General features: G+C 37.7%; 1 protein-coding gene across 2 annotated transcripts in view; it reads right to left on the minus strand.

Moving 5' to 3' along the window:
* Window positions 1-417: 417 nt before the first annotated feature.
* Window positions 418-23,298, minus strand: part of Nab1 (NGFI-A binding protein 1) — a 32,839-nt gene continuing 9,958 nt past the window's right edge. The window contains exons 2-7 of one of the 2 annotated variants that reach the window (XM_004628617.2): window positions 20,786-20,919; window positions 18,266-18,317; window positions 9,510-9,599; window positions 7,727-7,886; window positions 5,803-5,919; window positions 418-2,880 (exon numbers count right to left, since the gene is read on the minus strand). In XM_004628617.2, coding sequence (XP_004628674.1) covers window positions 2,792-2,880; window positions 5,803-5,919; window positions 7,727-7,886; window positions 9,510-9,599; window positions 18,266-18,317; window positions 20,786-20,919 — 642 coding nt within the window. In that variant the 3' untranslated portion in view covers window positions 418-2,791. Of the gene's footprint in view, window positions 2,881-5,802; window positions 5,920-7,726; window positions 7,890-9,509; window positions 9,600-18,265; window positions 18,318-20,785; window positions 20,920-23,298 lie in introns of both variants that reach the window. The other variant, XM_023712384.1, reaches the window with a different exon arrangement.

A 23,298-nucleotide genomic window follows, 5' to 3' on the forward strand; every position in this document is an offset into this window, starting at 1 on the left:
ACCTCCACTAACTGTGTGCTAAATAAACTTTCCTTCCTTAATTTTGGGTGTCAGGTATTTTGCCCCAGCAATGAGTGAAAAGTACCTGAGACACGTATTATAAATGTTAAATCCTAATGTTCCTATTTATTTAGAAACAATGGAGATGTTTTAAGATGTCTTTATAAATTTTGAGTAAATTCGAACAATGTAAGCTAACTTCTCTCTGTAGCAAATCAAACAGCCAACTGAGGACCACTTGCCAAGTAACTTCAGATACGAAGGGAGCTCCCGGTCATCCTTAGTCGCAGGTAAGACATAAGCTCCCGTGTCGAGGCTCCTCCCCAGCCCAAACCGTCAAATACAGAAGAAGGCAGAGTAGGCTGCTATGGCCCACTACGGAAAGCCACTGCAGAAAGTGCTATCAACATAAATGTGTGAGGCAAAGAAAATCTTTATTGCCACAGAAAGCAAGTGCACTCATCCCACCTCACCAACAGCTTTGAGAGCCACAAAAATGCAGACTTCACACAATAAAGTATAACAGACTCGGGGAAATGGTCCCTTGGGCTATATTGGCTGGAATACTGAGGTAACCAATTGACCTTGTTTAGTGAAAATACCTCTAACACAATGAAAAACATCAACTAGTTATAGCATCCAATTCATATATACATTTCAAATAAAAATATATATTATTTGCTTTAATGTATAGCAAGTTTAATACATTAGTGTTTACAAAATAAAAACTGTATTCTACTGAAATTTTTCTTGTGCTTCCTCACCACTAAGCTTGAAAGATAGAGAAGTATGATACTTAAGGAAACTTACTTATGACTTAAAGATGCAGTTTGTGGGTCCGTGACAGATGGATAAATAGTAGTTGGAAGTTTATTGCATCTTTAAAAACTGTTTCTTATTAAAATCTACAAACTTGAACTATAAGACACAATTTAAAAAAAAGACCACAAAATTTCTCAAAATAGATTAGAATACAGAAAACGTTTCATGAAACTACTGAGATACTAACCAGTGCTATGGCTAATATTAAAAAACAACATTCTATTTAAATCGTACGCATACTACACTTTACATACAGTGAATGATACAACCACAATAATTAACTTTAAGCTAGCAACAAAGTCGCAAAGTTCACAAGAAACTTCTTCAGTGGGAAAAATGCTATGGTACAATTAAAACGTTCAGCAAGAGAAAAACGCCTTTTAATAGTATAAAAGTTGTTTACTGGTGTTTCTACTGTAAAGCTCTCCTATGTACCAAAATGAAAAAGCAAGTATATATGTGACAGTGATCAGAGACCACAGAGCAGACATTTAACAGTGGGTTGATGAATTTCAATATAACACATTATGACTTAGTATTTATTACCCAGTTATGATCTGAAGCAGAACTAAAGACATACACACACTTATACACTCTTCTTGGCAATAAGTGGTTAGGTAGATCCGTAGGAATTACGTAAACTGTCAAATATCTTTTCTTAAACCAGCAGGAGAAAGGTGTATATTGGCAGATGTTGGATTTGTTTTTGTACCACTATGAATTCAAATGTGAAATTCTCATAATTATGTCAGTATATTAACATCTATCTATATCTTCATATATATATATAGAAAAAATATATATGCACATACTTCACTAATTGACCAGGGGAAATTTAACACATACTGCCAAATTGAATACATTTTATAGAAAAAAAACATTCAAAAACCTGGGAGGTATAAAAAAATGAAATTATAAATAAATATTGAGCTATAGCTGTTAACTGAAGTTCCATGAAACCATGTCTGCCACACGGACAAGGGGAAGTGCACACCTGTGACGTCCTGGCAGCAGATGTCCTGCAGGAGCTACTGTGTCTCTGCGGCTCCTGCACAGGGAGGACTGCTGGATACAGAACACAGAATCTCTTATAGCTTTGTGACGTTACCGTCTTTGTCACATTTAAAGTTAACATACTATGTCTTAATCTATTTAGCACATTCTGAAATACCAACATTAAATCGAGGCATTTGTTTCAAGTTCTCTGTCCAAGTAGTAGCCTTCTCTTTGTTGCACCATAAGCAGCTATAATAGAGTCCAATCTGGGTCAACTAAGTAAGATGTATTTTCTATTCTCTTTTTTATCTTTCCTTCAACATTGTATAAATGTGCACTAATTAAACCAGTGAAAACTACATTACTGAATAAATGCCACCCATTTCCTATTAAACAAAATCAGTTTTATCAAATATTAAACACAAAATATTTTCCTTAGCTTAAACTGAGTATTTTTCTAGTCACTGCAACCTTGCCAATAACAACGTCACTTAAACTTTCTTTTTTGACTGCAAAGATCCTAAACTCTGACGTATAATAATATTTACGCTAAATACACTTAAAGTAGACAACAAAAATTTCAAGTAAAATAAACTGTATCCACATCCACTAGACCAACCAAACAGGTCTGGACATCTAGATTTTAAGTTTATAAATTACACAAATACATCTTACATTCTTAAATAATGAATGCTTACAATATTAACTTGTAAGCCTTTCCACATATAGCGACTTACACAGGAATGTGAATGGGTCAGTATTTGTTACAGGCTGCAGCACTTTCTTGATTTTCTCCTTTGGGGCTGCTATTTTGTCTTCTTGGTTTCCACAGACTAATGAATAAGTCCTTATGCTTTGGCTATGAAATCTGTTTGAGCTGAATGAGGCAACACTGGTTATTAAGGCTTATTTCTACGATGGAGCATTATCCTTAAATCTGATGCCATTTCCAGAGAAGAGTGTAGGAACCCAGCTATCTCGAGTCCTCAGGCTCCGTTTTGATGACTTTCTTTTCCAAAGTGAAAGCTGAGTGAGGGTAGTCTTTTAAAATCCCAAGACTCTCTGCATAAAAAAGAAAACAGATATATGTTGATATTTTAGATCAATGAACTACAAAACTTAAAAAAAACCCAACTATTTAATAATTCTGAAGTTGTATATAAAAATCTGTCTATAGAATTGTGGTTAACACTTGCATTTAAATTTCAACAATGGCAGTTATTAACTATATATCTCTGAGCAAGTCATGTCTTTCCGAAGCCTTAGTGTCCTCCTCTATGAAATGACATTACTACATAAAATATCATGAGAATCAACTGATGAGATGAACACAAAACAATGAACATATATAAAAATACTGTTTTTAGAAAATGCTTAATACAAAATAAAAATATATTGAACTGTTATTGTTTAAAAGAAGAAATGAGACAGGAAAGTATCTTTGATGTTTAAGCATGGAACTATTTTTATATAGACTTTTTTTTTTTTTTTGGTGGAACCGGGGACTGAACACATGCCCACCAGGCAACTGCTTATTCTACTGAGCTATCTCCCCAGTCCCCTTAAGCATGGAACTATTTTTAAAAGTTCCTCTAGCTATGATACACTAAGGGAAAAAACAAAGACTCTACTTTCATAAGAAATCCGTCTACAGAGTTGTAAGTGCTTAGTGATCTCAACCTCATACAAATGTAATCATTATATGAAGCACTACAACATACCAGGAGATACGTATACAGACAGACACACATACACAGAAACATAGATTCCTCCAAAGTAGTTATAAATACTTTACTTGAAATTAAGTAGCTCAGTTTATGAATCCAGTCTCTCAATACAGAAAGGGATTTTAAATTGTACATAATAAAAAAAATAGAAGCTACCACTTACTGAGCTCTTGTCAGTCATAGTTTATATACACTATTCGATTTAACCCTAACTACATACAAACGTAAAAAATTATTAACATCTTACAGATGAAGCAATGAGGGAGGGAGAATTAAGTAACTGTGATTAAATTAAGGTTATTCAATCAAGTATAAGTGCTGAGATCTGGGCCACTGTTTGCACTATATGGAGCCTGAATTGCTCTACTTGACTTTTTTAGAAGTAGTCAAAAGGGGATTGAACTCAGGACCCTGCATTTGCCAGGCAAGCACTTATTCTACTGAGCTATCTCCCTGGCTCAACGAAAGGCTTTTTAAGAGGTATTCTTGGGCCGGGGAGATGGCTCAGTATAATAAGCACTTGCCTGGCAAGCACAAGGGCCTGAGTTCAATCCTCGGTTCCGCCAAAAAAAAAAAAAAAAGAGGTATTCTTTTGTTCTGCTTTTATAAAACCCTATCTAAACTGTATCTTTGTGCCAGGTGTGGTGAAAAATATGGTGAATATTTAAATCTGTTATAGTAAAAGACATATGGCCATTAATTCCCTTCAAAATCCTCCTGCTTGCTTCAAACACACCTATCCCATCCTCCTTGCCACTTTCTGAAGCAATTCTAGAAGTCTTCTTTCATGAGTGCCTTGCATTTCCTGGTCACTTTAGTTTGAGGATGAACTAGAAGTCACACTATGCCACATCCAGTGAAGGCTGTGGGTGAAGACAGATGGTCATGCTTGTACCAGCCTTTTCATTAGGATAGCCCTCTGCAGTGGTGCTTACTGTATTTTTTTTAATCACACTCTGTAAAGTCACTCATGAAAAAGGACTTCCAGGACTGCTTCAGAAACTGGCCAAGTATGTTCAAAGTGAGGGGGAATCTTCTGAACGTGATTAACAGCCATGTGTCTTTTACTATAATTTTTTTTAAGTTTAAAAATATTCACTAGATATTTTGATCATACTTCATAATAGAGGTGCAAATTATGCTCATATGATAAGAAACAAGCAAAGGGGCCGGGGAGATGGCTCAGTGGAATAAGCGCTTCCCTGGCAAGCGCAAGGGCCTGAGTTCAATCCTGGGTTCCACCAAAAAAAAAAAGAAAGAAACAAGCAACATAATTGCAGAATTCTTTTATAAACATCAAAGAAATTTACATTGGTGGAAAGCTTTAGTGTTACTTTTTAAAGAACTTTAAAAAAATATATTACTTTTTCATATTATAAAAAACGAGACAAATACATCATTATTTTAGAGTAATTTTCAATTTCTTAACCTTGACAGTCTTAAATCAGCTAAAAGTAAGTAAGAAATAGCAAGTGAAAGTCATAGCACTAACTGTTTAGAACTTTGGACTTCTCAGCATCTACTAATTGAAGTCTGAACAAAAAACAGAAAAAGACATACTCTTATTAACTCTTTTTCTGGTAAATTATATCACTCACTTTATCACATATAAAGGTTAATTCTAATGTTTTTAATAGTTTATCTGTTCTTGGGCTTCCTCATCTATAAAATTACTGACACTAAGTAACTCCTAAGTTAACTTCAATATGAGCCTAATTTTTTCTTTTGAACGGTGCTGATCTAATGTTTTGCTTAACTCAATTTGAAAAAAATACATAAATACCCAATTAGAAACTGCGTCTCTTTTTATGAAACTTACTTCTAGAATATGACTATGACCCCTGCCAAAACACATCTGCATCAAAAGTTTAGACTTTGTTACACAAGATGTTCTTAGTATAAGAGCAAATATAAAGTCCACCAATTTTATATTAGGTTACTACCAGGAAAGGGCACACCAGCCTAGTGCAAAGCAGCCACTCAGCATTCAGTTTGAAAGTCACCATTCAAGTAATAGCAAATGAAAATAAACTCAAACTTCTGAGTTTTCCCTATCACTCCCTGGCACACTTTGTTATAAAAAAGACTGGCCAATGTTAAGGCAATCTGTAATTCGCAAGGGGGGAGGAGGAGCTGGCTAGTGACACTGTTCTGATGATAGGTGGGGCCTGGGAGCAAAAAGGGACAGCAGTAGTAGGAGAAAAGAACTGAAAGATGCTTTCTTCAAATTTCACTCTGCTCATACACACAGTCTCACCTGATGAGTGAGACTTGGCCTCACCAGAGTAAAGTCTACTCAGCTCCCCATCCACCATAAAATGATGAGGCTGCCTGTTTGGTAAATTAGGTATTCGGAGATTCAAAGGTCTTTCTCCTGGTGAAAAAGAAAAAAATACGTATGAATAATACTAAAAACACACTAGAACTTCTCTTTAGAATGTTTTCACAAATTGCCTGAACATTTCTTTGGGGGAAAAAAAAAATGAAGTCAACAGGCACTGAAGAATTTAAGTAACAGTGAGAACAAACCCTTTTAAAATAATAATTTAGGAGGAAAATGGCAAGTCATTTTACAATACTTCCAAGATACCTAATTCTACTTGGACATTTTTACAGTTAAAAATAAACTAAACAAAAGAGAATTCTAATAAGCATTCCAACTTCAAGGTACGGTACATTTTCTCTCCAGGCATTTTCTTACTAGGACAACTATTTCACCAAGGCATGTATGTCATTAACGGTACAGTAACAAATACTAGGCAGAGAGAGATAGCTTCAAGCCAATTACAGATTAAAAAAAAAAAAAAAAAAAACTTAAACCAAAACCTATAAAAAAAAAAGCGCAGATACAGTAACAATGCCTTGTACACAAAATCATCTTACCTGTCACGTACCCAAATCTATCAAATGAGCAAGCTGCTACCCCACACTAAGTTATCCTGAAGTCCAGAGTCAACAAAACTATCATAATTGCCTTCACTTCTCAACTGTAAAAGGTGACTGGAGAAGTTAAACAAGACCTCAACCAAAAAGCTCCCATACTATTTTAAAAAGGAACAATCTTCTCCTCCTCCAGTCCTCTGGTGTGCTGACAAGGTTAGTGCTACACTCTGTGCTGGAGAACCCTTGCTATGATGGTATTCTGGCTTAGAAGGAAGCCTTCCTGACAACAGTAGCCATTCTGTATCAACACACGGGAATTATATAAAAAGACAGGGTGAACTTCCTGTTTTTGCCACATACTGAGTCACCGTCTGAGGCTGGAGGCCACAGGCACACCCCTGCCGCTGCCCACCCCTGCCGCTGCCCACCCTTGCGAGTGCGTGAGCTCTGCTGGGCAGGCGTGCGTCACTCCCTGCTGCGCCCGCAGGGCCAGTGAGCACCTGCACCCAGAGACACTCCTGAACCATCACATGTGCTGGACAAGGGGGAAGGAGGATTTCACATTTTCTTTATGTGAAGACATGAGAAAAGTAATTTTCCAAATAGTGAAAATAGTCATAAAATAACACAGCTTTCTGAACCTGAGTTTGGAAGCTTTGTCATAATTAGGAGCAAGTATAATATTCTCTACAGAAATGACAATTACAAATTTCAGATATTTTTTTTTCAGATATGACTTTTTAAAAATGTACTTAGTACAAGGTCTACAGGGTCTATAAGGTCTACAGGGTCTCACTAGATAAGGTTATTTTTGAAGTTTATAAGAAATATGAAGGTTTGATCTCTTTAAAATGACCAGGGAGGGTGAGGGATACAGCTCAGCAGCACCCTGTTTGCCTGACGAGTGCAAGGTCCTGAGTTCAATTCCAAGTACTGCCCCCACCATAAAAAAAGGACCAGGACTGGAGGTATAGCTTAGTGGCTAAAACACCTACCTCTCCTATGTTTAGACCCTGGGTTCAATCTACACACACACACACAGAATGACCTGTCCGACTCACACTGTACCACCATTCCAGCTCATGTGCCAACTACTGTATAGGAATAGGAATAATAACATTATAAGGTTTACATATTAGAATTTTCAGGATGTATTCTTTCCTTTTCTTAAGAAAGGAAGCAATTTAAAATTAATTTTCAGAGAACTTAAAATGTCTACAAAAGATCAAGATTTAAAAGTTAGCAATCCTTTCCATTTCTCTCTGGAAGGCGCCGAGGGGCACAGGCCTGCAAGCTACCTGGGCCTTCGGAGCTCTCCGCAGGCAGCCCGTTGGGGCTGTGCTCCTCGGAGCCCTGCCGGTACAGCCCGGCAGACAGCCTCCTCTCTGCGTGCTGCAGTCTCTCGTAGCCAGCTTGCGCGCACAGGAACTCCATCTGCTTTGCCATCACCTTTTCAGGCTGGTAAGTAAAGCAAAAATAAAATCAGTAACTATAAAACATTCTACATTTTAAATGGTTTAAAGATGCCAATTTCAGACTCTAGTAAATATATTTAGTATTCATTAAAATTAGTTCACATTTCATGTGGTATATCTGGTTCTATAAATATGAATAAAGGTCTGTATCATGTTAAAACAGAAAATGCTGGATTCTGTACAAAAGAAAAAGGTTTCTTCTCAATACGATGAAGCATATTCCATCCCAGCTCAAAGGCAATGGAACCTTAGCTGTGTTTGCCAAGGTATCGTGAGCTTTAAAGGATTTTAAAAAGGAACCTAAGAGAAACAGCAACATCTGCTATGAACTGTTTCTAACACACGGGTGAAATCTTGGCATTTTTATTTTAGAATTTGGCACCACACAGGCTCTGATAGGATGACAGTATGTTTGGGAAGGAATAAGGTGTAAAATAGTTGTCTAGAAGAAGAAGACAAACACATCTCCTACTAAAATTAAACAATACAAATTATGCAGAAAAACATCAATGCCAAAGGGGATCTTTGTCTGCATTGCAGAACGAAACCGTGGTATTTTCCAACCAATCAGAAAGGGCATATTTTAAAATAAGTAGTGAGGTGACATATAAATAAAGGTCTATGCACTACTCTAAATTACTGGTCTGTAATATTCAAAGCAGTGTACCCATGGTATTTTGCCAGGAGATAATAGTTAAAATGCAAAGATATGATCACTGCTGTTACGTAAGAGTGGTGCATAAAAGCTGCTACATGAAATTGGTACAAGACGTCATGAATCACAATATTACAAACCAACAGGTAATGTCTTAACTCACTGAATACATAAGATAAATGCTCGTGCTATTTTTCTAGATATACATAAACCAAATCAAAAGTAACCCTAAATTTACTTCATTTGAACTTGTAACTAGTTAACTGATAACATTTCAGTTAAGCACTTCTGGGGGGGAAAAGTAGTTTTCATAAACTTTGCAGTACTAAATTTGAATAAAACTTCCGATTTGATTTGAAACTGTCTCAGTGCTGTTTATCAATAAAACTTTGAAAAAAAATAAAAAATAAAAATAAATAAATTTGAATAAAAGCAAGTCACTAGGAAGAATCAATAGAAATGAAACTTTCAGTGCTTTCCAAAAGAAAATGTTTGCAGAAAGGACTTTTTAAATGTTTCAGTGTTCATACACAGATAATTTAATGGCAAAGTACTTGAAAGTACATATCAACAATTTTTCAGTACATATAAATTTAAATAAATGAATACGTACAGTGTATTCGTATTTTATTGAGAACCAGTATATCTGACCTCCGAGTTCTATTATTATGCACAGGCACAGCCAACATGGCTGCTCTCCTGATAGTACTGCTCCTTCCTGTCTGCCAAACTATAAAGAACAAATAAGGACCACCGATCAGATTCCATTCATGAACCAAACCAAACCAACTCGTTCATGCTACCACGCTGACTCAGCTGTGGGTCACAGGACATTTTTAAAACAACCAGAAATAAATACAGTTCTCAAAATTCTAAACCTGAAACTGGGTGAAGCAGTTACTTACGTTTTAACTTACAGATTGTATAAGGTAATAGCTGCTAGCTTGTTACCTGTGAACTAAGAGCTGCGAGTTCTTCACTCTTCGCTCTTGCCTGCTGGAAGAGTGTTTGCATGGAATCCTGGAAGTCTGGAAAGCCATCCTGGGAGTCAAAGAATGAGTTCTTAATATTTAGTTTGCAAAAGAGAGAATACCTGTGTTCATAAAACTCAGAAAATAAGTAAGAAAACCACCTTTATCCCACTATTTAAATAATCACAGGTAAGATTTTAATATATAAAATTTCCTTTCAATCTCTTGTGGTACAAATATTTTATGTTCTACACTAACTTCTGTAAAAACATAAATAAAAATAATGAAAAATACAATCTTCCTCATGTTTTATAGTGGAAAGCAACTTGATCACTGTCAGTGGTTACACAATATTTCAGCTAACCACACTAGCCCATGGGCTTTTACAACAAGCTGTATCTATAGCCCTTTCTTTATTTTAGAGGCAGGCTCTCACCGAGTTAACTTGCTCAGGCTTGGCTCAAACTTGTGATCTCTCTGCAGCCACCCTCCAGAGTGCTGGAGTCACAGGCATGGGTCACCAGAGGCAATTCTGCATTTTACATGTATTCTCTCATTCCTCCTCTTCAGAAACAACTCTTAGTTTCCACTCTTTCTGTCATTTCGCAACTACAGACAGTGGCTTCCAAGCCCATGCTCAATGTACAGGACTACAGTAACTACTTCATGAAACAGGCATTTTTCGTAGAGTCTGTCTTTCATAAGAACTGGCTTCAACACTATTACTTACACTTAATTTGAAACCCAATTCTACTACTTTTACCTGTTTTCTGTAAAAGGGGCACAACTGTACACAGGTAACTTACAGAATCAGTTTAGGAATGTAAAAGCATCATATCATAAAAAATACTTAGCATAGTTTTTAGCATGCAGAAATTACCCAATAAATGTTACTAATACTGAATATCTGAATCCAAATCTACCAGATTTAATCAAGCATAAAGCAGGAAGTGATAAGCAGCTTATCAGACAAAGGAAAAGGATAAATTTCAGGGATACTTACATAGTATGAATATTCAGACAGAGTAGGAACTAGATACTCAGATACTCTTTTTTTTTTTTTTTGCGGAACTGGGGATTGAACTCAGGCCCTTGCGCTTGTCAGGGAAGCGCTTATTGCACTGAGCCATCTCCCCGGCCCCAGATACTGAACATTAAATAAATCAAAAGAATAATGAGTATATTAGTGGGAAACTGTCTTAGTGAAAAGCACATCGGAAATCTGGAAATGTGTTTATTCATTCAACAAAAATGTCACCTAACTGCTTCACACACTTATCCACATGGTGATGAAAGGGAAACAAACGACACGCCTTCTGTGGTCACGGTAAATGCAGACCAGCGAGGGCAACAGACAAGGCACCCAGGACACAGCAAAGCCTAGTGGGCAGGAAGTCCTGGGAGGTGGAGAAATACTGTTTCCTTACACAAAGGAGGCTGACAGAAGGGCCTGGAGCAAAAAGAACAGGCTCCATTCCCCAGGCTACAAAACAATAGATATTAAATAGGGAATACTATGGACTTCCAAAGAGGAAATGAGTAGAAAAATTCAAAACACAAGCCCAGGCTTTGTGAGATCTCAGACTATATGAAGGATTTTAGGTTTTATCTTACATTCAAATGGAGCTATAAAGGTCTCAGAAAAGACACAGACCAGATCTGTATTCCAGAAAGGCCAATCTGAACATGATGGGGGTATATGGTGGCAACAAAGAGATAGGTTAAAGAGCTGTGGTAAAGGAGAATGGTGGATCTGTCCTCGACAGATACAGACGTAACAGAGAAATGAAAAGAACTCCCAAGCCTGGGCACCCAGGAATTTCGGGGGGGACACCTGCTATAATATGGAAGTATGAGCCAGTGTTGGGGAGGGGCCCAAACACTGACGACCTTGCTCCTGGACATGTTGAGCACACAGGCCGGTGAGACTCTGGGTACCAGGTCAGGTAAGAGGGTACCTGAGTTTGGAGCTAGGTGTAAAGTCAGGGCTGGAGGCCCAGACTAGAGTTACTGGCTCATCGGGGAGCTCTGAATGGACAAGTTCAGTGAGAACCCAAGCGCGTCTCAACTTCTCAGTACTGTTGTGAAGGAGTTTGTTAGTCTGCTTATGTTAGGAACCAGTTCTATGGTCTTGGGAAAGAAAGTTAACCTCATTATTTCCAGTGTTCCCAATTTTTAAATGGGGATTATACTACATTTCATCTGCCTAGAAGAGATTTGTGGGCTTAAAAGGAAAGCAATACAAATGGTAAATCATGTCATAGAAATATCTGGTGTCACCACCAATAGGATTATTCACCCATGGAAACACTGCATGGTGAGAACTTCCAACTCTGTGTGTCAAAATTTATTCTGGATTATTAATTAGGATAAATTAGAGCTTACAATAAGTAATAAACAATGATAACCAAGAAATTTGGTTTCTTTCCGCAACTGAGTACAGCAGTCATCTTTATTTTTCTCCCCGTCTCCATAGCTCACTGAGGATGGGAAAACTAAGATCAAGTATGATAGGGTCTCGCCCTAATATGAATTACTAAAATCATTATGGTGGTCACCTAATATGGCCAATGCCCTTAAAACAAAGCCCATCTTCCCAAGACCACCTCCCCCTTCTGCAACGTAGCCAAGACTTCCACCCTTCCCACCACCTCAGGGAAGACCCCCAGTCGGCTCCCTCCTCCAAACCCACCCTTGGCAGAAAGCCATAAAAGCCTCAGCGTCCCTTGGCTCCAATGGAGAGAGGGAAAATTCCTCTTCCCCACATTCTCTCCTGCATCCACAAAGATAATAAAGCCCTTTCCCTTTTTCCTTCTGCCTGTTTCTCTGCTGCACTGTTCACCTGAAAACACCTATCAAAGTAGCTATCACCCCGTGAGACACAAAACAGGTATAAGCTATCCAAAATAAAAAAAAAGTGAGAACATTCCCAGAAACTGGTTTCTTTCACATTCAGTCTGATGCAGGACTTCTGCTATGCGTCTCTTAAGCTCTGTCTGTTAACACCAGCAATACCAGGCTATGAGCAATTTATCTCTGTGCCATATTCTTGGCTGTGGCCATTAATCACAGTGTTCCCTTGCTGACGAGACTCTGGGTTTGCACACTACGAAAACGAAAGCTGTGGGGCGGGATACTGATCGTGACCTCATTGTTCTCATCCACTGATCTCCTCCCCCACTCCCCGCATCTTTTTTGCTAAACACCAGCAAGCTGCTTTAAAGGCACTGTTTAGCTGTCTTTAAATGACTTGTTGTAGCAGATGTTCTCAACCCCACCTGTGCATTTTCCTTTTTTCTACTCCCACTTTCTATATGAATAGTAGAGTGTAACGCTTCTGTTTTTCTGAGCCAGAAGGGACCAGTCCACATCAGATTAGCCCAGGTTTCTCTTCAACAAGCTCAGCAACAGCGTAGGTGGATACTCTGACCCTCTTTCCTCCCTCTTGCTCAAACCATACTCCCACCCCACTGGAACTGCTAGCAGATGTTTCCTCTATGTCTTTCTTCACACTCTAGTCCCCCGGCTTTCTGAGCTCTATTACATTTCTCCTCTGTCACCCAGTTGTCTCTACCTGCTTTGCAGCCCCAACCTCACAGGATAAGAAAGCTGTCATCTACCTCTGCCTCACTGCCAGCAAATTCAGAGTGAAAGAAACTTACACACGAGTCACAAGCAGCAACAGATGTTCCTTGTAACACTGGAGGTTATAATAGGGTTTAAGCCAATGGAATCTACTTTTCATTAATGTCTTTTGGCTCTTTGTTTTTCATCTCCTTGAAAGAGCTGTCAAACCCTCTTAAATATATCCTGTCACAGACAGGTATAAATACATCACACTAATTTTTCTTAATTTATTCTACCTTCCCAGAACTCTATTTTTACTCATTATAAACAATTAGCATATTACTAATAATATAACATATAAATACACTTTGCAATTCACACTTAAATTCTCTACTCAAAACTTACAGGTGTTTACTAGCTTCTTTGGATTGGAAAATAGCTGCCACTCTTACCCTTCCTCAAGACCACAGTCCTGGGCATCCTTTGCCCTTTGTGCCCCACGCAGAGGAAGAAAGGTACAGCACCAACAGTGTTTTCTTCACAACTAAGGTTGTTGGTGAATACTCATCAGCGGCCAGAAGGGTGGTACTGGTCTGAAGTTTAGAAGTGACTCACACACTGGAAATCCTGGCCTGGGACTGGACAGCAATGTGGCAACTTCAACAAGTTACTGGGCCTTTCTGTCTACCTTGGCTATAAAATGTAAATCATAATGCTTCTAAATATTGTAGAACCAGGTCTGTGATAATGAACTCAAAATGCCTAGAAGTGACTGCTAGGTTTTTCAGAGGCACACTAAAAAGACAGGAAAGATAAAAGAAGCCTTTATTAACTTCAAAGACAGAGAGGATCAAGGGCAGATGGGTCAGGTAGATCCTCTGGCCTGAGACAAAGAAAGCTGGGGTTTTTATGGTCTTTTGTTAGCAGTGGAGTTTGAGGGGGATATTTAGAATTATCTAAGGGGCTGATTGGAGTCTTCCCGGAGGTGTGGAAAAAGTAAAAGGAAACCGCACCCTGGGCTGAGTCGGAGAAGAAGGGGGAGGTGGTCTCTGGGAAGATAAGCTGTTGTTTTAAGGGCTTCAGCCATATTAGATGACCATCATAATAATTCAGCAATTCATAATAGGGCCACAACCTACCAGTGATAGGCACATAACAGTCAATAAAGTCATTGCTGCACAGCTAAAAGATTTGGAGACCTTGATTAGGAAAGAAGGCTCTCCCTGAAAGCTGGACTCAAACTCTTCATGTGATCGGGCAGAACTGTTCCCAGGTCTTAACTAACATACAGAGTTAAAGGTGTTTCCACTAGAAGTTCTCTCCAGCTGGGGGTTTCCCTAAGGCCTACCCAAGCTAGCAGGCTTTTCTTTGTCTGCGGCTATCATGTACTGTAGGAATTAATGGAATGAATTTCAAAATCTCTGATTTTATGTCTAATATACCCTGTAAGAATGACCATTACTTAAGGACAACAGATTCTTTTGAGAACGTCTATGCAATGTTTACTAATATTTAAAAAACAATGAGTAGCAGCGTAACTATCTTTTTGCCAGAACCACTTGCATGCATATTGCTTTCCAGGGAGAAAAATCAGACAAGTATTTTAAAACTTTATTCCATCCAACTCTTCATGTATAGATCAGGGAAATACAGTATTGAGCATGGAGAAAAGAGCTTACTGAGCTTGAACAAAGTACACTTTTATTAGTATACTCTATTGTACTGATAATGTCAAATAAGAGGATATTCCTCTTTCCTTACATGTCAAATTATCTTGATATGCTTTCTGTCCTACCTACCAGGCATCATACTATGTAACTTGGCAAGGATGTTCACTGGCTGCTGTAACAGACTTTTAAAAAAATAAAGATGAAAGGAAAGAGGAAGAAATCATCTCACTAACTTGAGCCTAGTAACTAAGAGTGAGTTACAAGTTTACATCTTTCCTTAAAGAATAATATGTTAAGAATCATAAAGAAATATTAAATGAAGAGTTAAAGATGCATGTTCAGAAACCTCTAAAATCTTCCCAGCTCTGCCTGTGAAGCCTGCTGTGTAGTCACATCTGTAGACAAATGACTCTGCTTACTGCTCTCCAGTCACGTTCAGCATTCTTGCCTGCCTTTGCCCATACTACTCCACATTTGTAACCCCACCCTAATGCCCACTCCGCATCCCTACCTTTTGAAATTCTGCTCGCCTTTAAAATCCTACCTCAAATGATGCTCTGCCTAGTACAAGCCCCCACCCAAAAGTCTCCCTTCGTCCAGTGGCCACACAGGGGGCAGACATAAACAAAGCGCTAATATGTGGAGTCTTAACACCTTCCAATTAGGCTGTAATTCCAGGGCCTCCATGCCAGGAGGACCTGAACCACCAGTGGTACATACCTGACTGTCCCATCAGGTGGCATGGGACGACAGTCTCACTGGGAGGTATGGGTGGTGCAAACCACCCGAAGGGACACATGCAGGTACCATTAGTGGGTCAACCTGGCAGGAATGTGTTAAAGGAATAAAATCCCTTTAGAGCCAATAATAGTTACCTCAGTGTCAGCTTTCAGAACCAAAAGAACAGCTCTAGTATCTAAAATTTTACTTAAGTACACCCTAACAGAATTTAGGGTAAGGACTAGCCAAATAGCTCAGCTGATTAAAGCGCCTACAAGCAGGCACTTGGGCCGGCCCTGCCCTCAGAGTATGCTGAGATGACAATTGAGACTGGGCATGGTGGCACGTGCCTTTAATCCCAGCACTTGGTAGGCTATAAACAGGAGAATCCCTAAGAGTCTGATCAAGTACTGAGACCCTGAATACCCTGTAGACCCTTTCCTAAAATACAAAAACAAAACAAAACAAAACAAATTTAGACTAGGATTTATACAAAGACTATTTTTCAAAAAGTTAAACTACATACCTATACACATATACATTGAAGAGATATTCATGTCTTGCAATACGTAAGTACTTTACTAAGAACTAAGCAAAAACAAAATTTAAAACCAACATTAAAAAGTAAATCACTATTTTAAATTCAAAGCTAATATTTCTATATGGTGAAACAAAAATCAAGAGTTTGTTGTCTACAAAGCTACAGTGATGCTGTGGCAGTTGTTAAGTACTTCTAGGAGGCTCAAAATGTTCAAAAAATGCTAAGTACTGTACCAAACAAATGGTTTTGGCTAGAAAGGGCAGTGAGTCTCCAAACTGAGAAGTTCTCACTTGTCCGTCAAGCCCTAAGAAATGATAAATATCACAACAAAGATTTCACAGCAAAATGCATCAAGTGGGCCGGGAGATGGCTCAGGGGAATAAGCGCTCCGCCAGCAAGCGCAAGGGCCTAAGTTCAATCCCTGGTTCTGCCAAAAAATAAAAAAATAATGCATCAAGGGCCAAATTCAACGAGCTTTAAGCAGTGGAGTACTGAGACACTACTACTGTTAAAGAAGTGTGAGGCTGATGAGACACTTGTTTTACTTAGACAAGTTTAGAAGAAAAAGAAACACTGATTATTTTAATTTTGGATCCACAGCTGTTCAAGTGGCTTTGAGAACTCGGAAAAGCAATGATTACACAGAACTGAACGGTCTGGAGTAGAAGATAAGACTCACTTCTACTGTTATATAATTCATGATCTATAACTCGTATCTAATGTTATAACTCAATACTCTAGGCCTGTAATAAGAAACTAAAAATGCTATAATGGTTTCAAGAAACAATCTTCTTAAAGTTCAGATCAGAGCTATGAGAGGGTCAAAAAGGCAATACAGCCAAATATGAAACAATGACAGTTTTCAAACTATCCCTGACAACAATCTCCATGTTTCATCAGGACAAAAAGGGAGAGTGCAACTTAAATGAGAGGAACCTGACATGATCTTACCGAGGGCCACTAGTGAAAAACAGATGTGGATTGCTGGCTAGCAGCTCATGGGTTCCTCCAGGCCACTGGGTACAAGTTGTAATTTGTTTCCTTTAACTCCTCTGATGTCTTGGGCCACAACAATTCCATGTTCAGCTGCTTTCCCCTTGAGCAGCAGCAAGCTATGAACAGCTAAATTCTCATATTCTTCTCTTACCCAGCATTGGATAATAAGATAAAACTCTTGCTAGTTAGGCCATGCCCCTGGGCATGCTGAGCCAGAGACTAGGCGTGGCGGTGCACACCTCTAATCCCAGCACTGGGGAGGGTGAAAACAGGAGGATCACTATGAACCTGAGTTGTGTAGTGAGACCCTTACCAAATATATAAAAGAAAAAAAAATCACTGTTCTCAGAGAATGCAAAAAGAGTTCAAAAGTGAGAACTGTGGCTTTAGTTTGAGGAAATGATTATCACATACAAACATGTACACAGTAACCACGATATAGTGATGGACATTTAGGGTAGTTAATCATGACTTATTTGCTGTGACTTAATTATGTAATGAGGAGGCTGAGTACCAACCCTCATGCACTGCCAAGGGAGAAAGGAGCCACCTGACTTCAAATTTCCACCTTGCCTCAGACATCTTTTAAAATTTTATTTATTTAGGTTGTTCCAGGGATCGAACTCAGGACCTTGTGCTGCACTTAGTCCACTGAGTTATCTTCCCAGCCCTCAGACTGGACATTTCAAGAGTGTTCAAAAGAGACAGCAGGTCTGAAACTATCGCAGTGCTGAGAGCCCTGAGCAATGTAGCCTTCTTCCTCAACTCCTACCTTACCACTTGTAAACCTAAAATCTGAGCAGTCTCAACCATGGTCCCCAAAGAGACCTTAGTTACAGTAAAGTTTCCCTGATCTATAGTGACTAAACTGTCATTTCCCTCAGACAGCTAAAAAAAGTTAAAGTTCTTGTGAGTGTTTCTGATGACAGGACTAATGAGATGCTAAAAGGAACTGTTTAACCAATAAAGAGTCTTAAATCTGTTTAAAAAAAAAACCCAATAAAACAACACTAATTTGCAAATCAAACTGTGATAAACTGTTAGTAACTTAGTTTTCTAGTACAAATTTCCATTGATCAGTCTGATTAATATAATTCTACAGCACTGCTTTTAAAATTATGAAAATTTTTTACTAGTTTATGAGACCAACTTTTTTATCTACATTACCAAGATTTTATTATTAAAGATCTTAAAATAGAAACAAACAAGACTATTGTAAAAAAATATTACTTATAATTGTACCTCCACTTTAATTCTCTTTGGGGATAATTCATCTCTTTCACCACATTTTGACCTAAGAGAAAGAAAACAGAAAAACTTGAGAAGGTAGCAGCCACTAACCTAAGAACTCCCCATACAGAAATCATTCAATAAATATTTCATGATTATCATTAAAACAGAAAAGGAAGACATCAAGGGAGATATCCCTTCATGGTTCAGTAGAAACAACTGAAGATAAAATAACAAAACTGACCATTAAGATGAACACAAGATTTACATACATGAAATTAAAAAAGCATTTTGTCTACATGCTTGGCTCCATAGTTCTGGGCTTAGAGCCCTGATCTTGTTTAAAAAAAAAAAAAAAAAAGCATTTTATCTATGTATCTATAGATGTACTTACCTTTAACTAAGAAATCTCTGAGCTAGAAATCAATTCCAGAGGAACTAACACATACACTGAATGACACTCCATCAATTCTACAACACACAAGTACATCATATGTCAACTGAACTATGGTAAGTCCTGAACTGTCATTTATACCTCAGCATAAAAGATGCTAGAGAGACCGGGGAGACAGCTCAGAGACATAAGCATCTGCCTGGCAAGTGCAAGGTCCTGAGTTTGATCCCTAATACTGGGGGCAGGGACATGCTAGAATGTGGACAAGAACATGTTAGAATCAACAAAATGTTATGTACCATATTTATCGTGGCATTATTTTCAATAACAAAAGACTAAAAATAAGTCTATATCCATCAACTGGGCCACTGTATATACATTAATATAAAGATTGCCAAGATTTACTAAGTAAAAGAAAGGCAAAATAAAGCATAGCTAAGCTATAAGCTTTTATTTTTTAAAAGGGTGAAAATGAGAATATATATTTTATTGTTTACATGTATATAACAAAAACTGAAAGGGTAAAAAACAAAAACTTACAAGAAATACCTATGCTGGGACAAATGGGGAAAAGAGGCAGGAGTGTAAACACAAGGTTTTAATTTGCCCCTGACACAGCTCCAAAGGTGGGTGCCTCTGAGGCCTGGAACTGAGAAGTGGGAAGGTGAGAGCCCAGGAGCTGCAGTTTCACTGCAATCCCTGAGTATTTCTTAAATTATACACATGCATATTTGATTAAAGAAAATCATCTAAATGAAGTACTCAGAAAATTTATTATACAGTAAGAAAAAAAATGAGCTGAACCAGCTCTTGATTACCCGATTCCAGAAAAAAAAAAAAAAATGTAGAAACAATCTCATGTTGCTGCATACTCTTACCCCATTCTGACTTCTGCTTATTGTGTGTTTGTAAATGTGAAGTTGCTGAGACAGCCCAGAAAATGAAGCTGCTATGAGTTAAGGGAAAACAATAGCAAGTGATAGCAAACATCTAATTTTAACCCTGAGTAGGTGCAAGGCTCTTCTGGGATACCTGCGAAAACTTCTAGGTTCTATCCTCTGCAAACTGTTCTTTATTAGGCCCAGCAAGAGTGCTCATGGTGTAACTTTTCGACAAACAGTGTTGCTCCTGTTGAAGTGGCCACTTATGCTTACTCACAGAAACAGGGGCATAGACAAAAGAGACTGCGCTGGAAATACGGCTCCCTGCACAAGCGTGTGCATAGAACGAAAACGATGCAGTACCTATAGAGTATGCCCAGGGCCGAAGGGTGGAGGGAGGCGACGAACAGCACTGTGTGTGTAGATTCTGAAGCCACCATTCTTTTCAATATGACATTTTTAATATTTCAAACTCACATTCCATGTTCTATTTTCTAGTAGTAAAAATATTTCCAACTTTCCCTTAAAATGCTGGTCACTCTTTCAGCTACTCTCAGATTAAAAACACCTTGAAAAAGTAACTACTTCATTTCTTCAGTTCAACAAGTTCATACAGCTAGTGGGCTTACAAATCCTGTGTCTATAAAGGCTGTCTAAATCCCATCATGCACTCCAAACCAAAGTGTGTGTGTGAGAAAAGTATCTATTTACACTAACACAAGAGCAATGGCATAGTACTAAGAAAACCATGTCTTTCCAAAAGAAAGGAAGGTAAGAGAACAAGGACCACTGCTTTGTTAAGAGGTCCTAGTGTGCTACTGCAGAGCAGAGTAACTGGAGATAACTGCTACGTAGTGTGTACTACAAACCCAGCAAAGGGTTTTGATTTTCTTACCACAAATAAATAGTAAATATTTTAGGAGATAGATATGTTTAACCTGGTTGAGATATTATACAATGCATACATGCACTACAATACCACCTTCTCCATCCAATTACTAAGTACAATTTTTATTTGGCTGTTTTAAAAATTATTGTAAAAATCACTCTTAACAATCATGCTTTTAAAAGTCTAGTGCTACACTGTTACAGAATTATAATCACATATTTACCTTTTCAGATAAATGCATATTTACCTATCACTTGACCTTAGCCAAAAGGCCAAGAAGCAATTCGTATTTATCTATCAATGTAGGATATTTCAAACTTGCCTTCTATCAAGCAATGTAAACATACTGCTGTCCAGTTAACACTTACTTGGTGGTTCTGTAAGTATATTTATAGGTGACTTCTCGAGAAATCTGCCTAGCCAATGCAAAAAGTTCATCTCTTCGTGTCAGTAGGGCATTATCCTTCACACAGAGCTGAGCAGCTGCTTCATTAACAGTGAGCTGGATATTCAAAATAAAGTTAAAAGTCTGTAAGTATTTCTATATTTTCTCAATACATAAATGTTTCATTTAATATAAATAAAATCATAATTCATAAAAATCAGGATGGTCTTATCTCTAAAGCAAAATTTTAGAATAAAATTAATCATTTACCGTTCTGCAAGGCCTAAACTATTCAAAATAGTCATCTTGGTTTTATTTATTGTATTTTTGGTTAGCTAGTAGAGTTTATGGCCAATAAATACAAAAAGTAACAAGCATTCTGAATCTCATTTTTCTCATGAAAAACCAAAGGATTAGAACATATATGATGTTTTTCTCTATTTTCCCAAATTGAAAATTAATACACAGTCTGACAGCATTTTTAAAAATGTTAACTGACATAAAAATTCTTGGAAAGAAATCAAAATTAAGTAATTTTAGTTAAGTACCAAATCACTTGTTAATAAGGAAGTTATCACACACTAGGGCTATCCTACAAAATCAAGAGTGACTCACCTTTTAAGATTTATCTGATTCTACCTTCTCAAGATTCTGTAACTGTTAAATATTGTCAGTAACCTTGTACTAAAACAAATTTCATCCTCAACTTGGAATCTCTTTATTGTCTAATCTACAACATGTTTTTCTCTATTTTGTCAATTTAAATATCTACCAGGAACCACCAGCAGGTCTATTAAGACTTTAAAAAGGCAACCACTTACTCAGTCAAGAGGATCAAGGCCGAAAGGAAGCAGCCTGAGGGCAGGCAGGCTGAAGCAGCCCCCACTGCTATCTGTGCCTGTGGGCCAGCAGAGCCCAGCCTCAGATGCAAAGGGGCAAACGGATGACAGCAGAGTCTTAAAAAAGGGCTCCAACCAAGCCAGCAGCAATTCCTACCACAAAGTTATACTGGTTCTTGTTTTTCTTTGTTTTATTTTAATTTATGTTATTATTATTATTATTATTTTTTATTTATTTATTTTTTTTTTTTTGGTGGAACCAGGGATTGAACTCAGGCCCTTGGACTTGCCAGGCAAGTTCTTAGTCTATTGAGTTATCTCCCTGGCCTGCCCTTCCTTCCTTCCTTCCTTCCTTTCTTTCTTTCTTTCTTTCTTTCTTTCTTTCTTTCTTTCTTGTCTTTTAAAAAATCCATTATTAATTTTTTTCTCTAGTCAGGCAACCCATCTTTATTGATAAATTTTTATAAAAATTTTGAAAACATAGAGGTAAATGAGAAATACAAAGTACATAATCCAGACAGACTAATCACTACTACTATAATACAGAACGTTGAGACTTGCTTTGTTGGTCTCAGTATCTAGAATAGGCTGTAAGTTTAGTAAATGGCTATTGACTGATTAATGAGTTTATAGTTCTATAATACCATTTTCCCTATATATACAACATTCTATTATAGGGAAAAAAATCATATATTATTTAAACCAAACTCATAGTAAACTACCTCTAGTTGTTCATGTAGGTCACAAAATGTACTAAGTTTTATAAAATGTGTATGTTCAACCGAATTACCTTACCCACATAAGTATTTAATCTACCTATAATATGTTATAGCATTTGGTATGACACATATATATGTAGCTTCTTTCCAACTGTAATTATGCTAGTTTGTTCTGAGACAATTAATTTAGCTGACAGCAAGTTTATAATAAGCCCAAGATTATTTTAAATTTGAAGCTAAATATTAAAATGTAATAGCACTGTGGGAGGATAACACAAGTAGATCACAAGTCTGAGCCAAGCCCAGGAAACTCAATAAGATACCACCTCTAAAAAACAATTTAAAGAAAGTAGAATCTGGGTATACCGTTCAGTGCAAAGGCCCTGGATCTGTACCTCTCCCCAATTAAAACCTGAAACTGAAGGAGGAATTTATTTTCTACCTTCTCCTCTCCTCCTGAAGAATCATCAAAGATCAATTCCTTTCCAAAGTGCTTTTGAAAGGCACAATGCTACTGGAGCTAAAATGAAATATATTTTAAAGGGGCTGGTGAGATGGCTCAGTGGTCTAAAGCACCTACTTAGAACAAGCTTAGCAAAGCACAGGCACCGCAGTTCAATCCCCCAGCACCACATGCCAGCCAGCCCCCGCCCCCTGGTGGGCTGAACTGTCCACACACACACACACACACAAATAAATAAATAAATAAATAAATAACATTTAAAAATATTTTAAAGAGTGTATGCCAATTGAAAAGACATTAGAAATAGTACACATTTAGAAGTCCAGGATGAGAGCTATACAACCATGGGTTTTGTATTACACATTGCTATCCTTGATGTAGTTGCTCAGATCATAGATACCAGCATACAAAGTCAGTCAAGGTGAAAATTCCAATCATTAATTGTTATTTTCAAATATCTGAGAGAAATTATGAG

Source organism: Octodon degus, unplaced genomic scaffold (genome assembly GCF_000260255.1).
Source record: "Octodon degus isolate 3935 unplaced genomic scaffold, OctDeg1.0 scaffold00025, whole genome shotgun sequence".
Lineage (NCBI taxonomy): Eukaryota > Metazoa > Chordata > Mammalia > Rodentia > Octodontidae > Octodon > Octodon degus.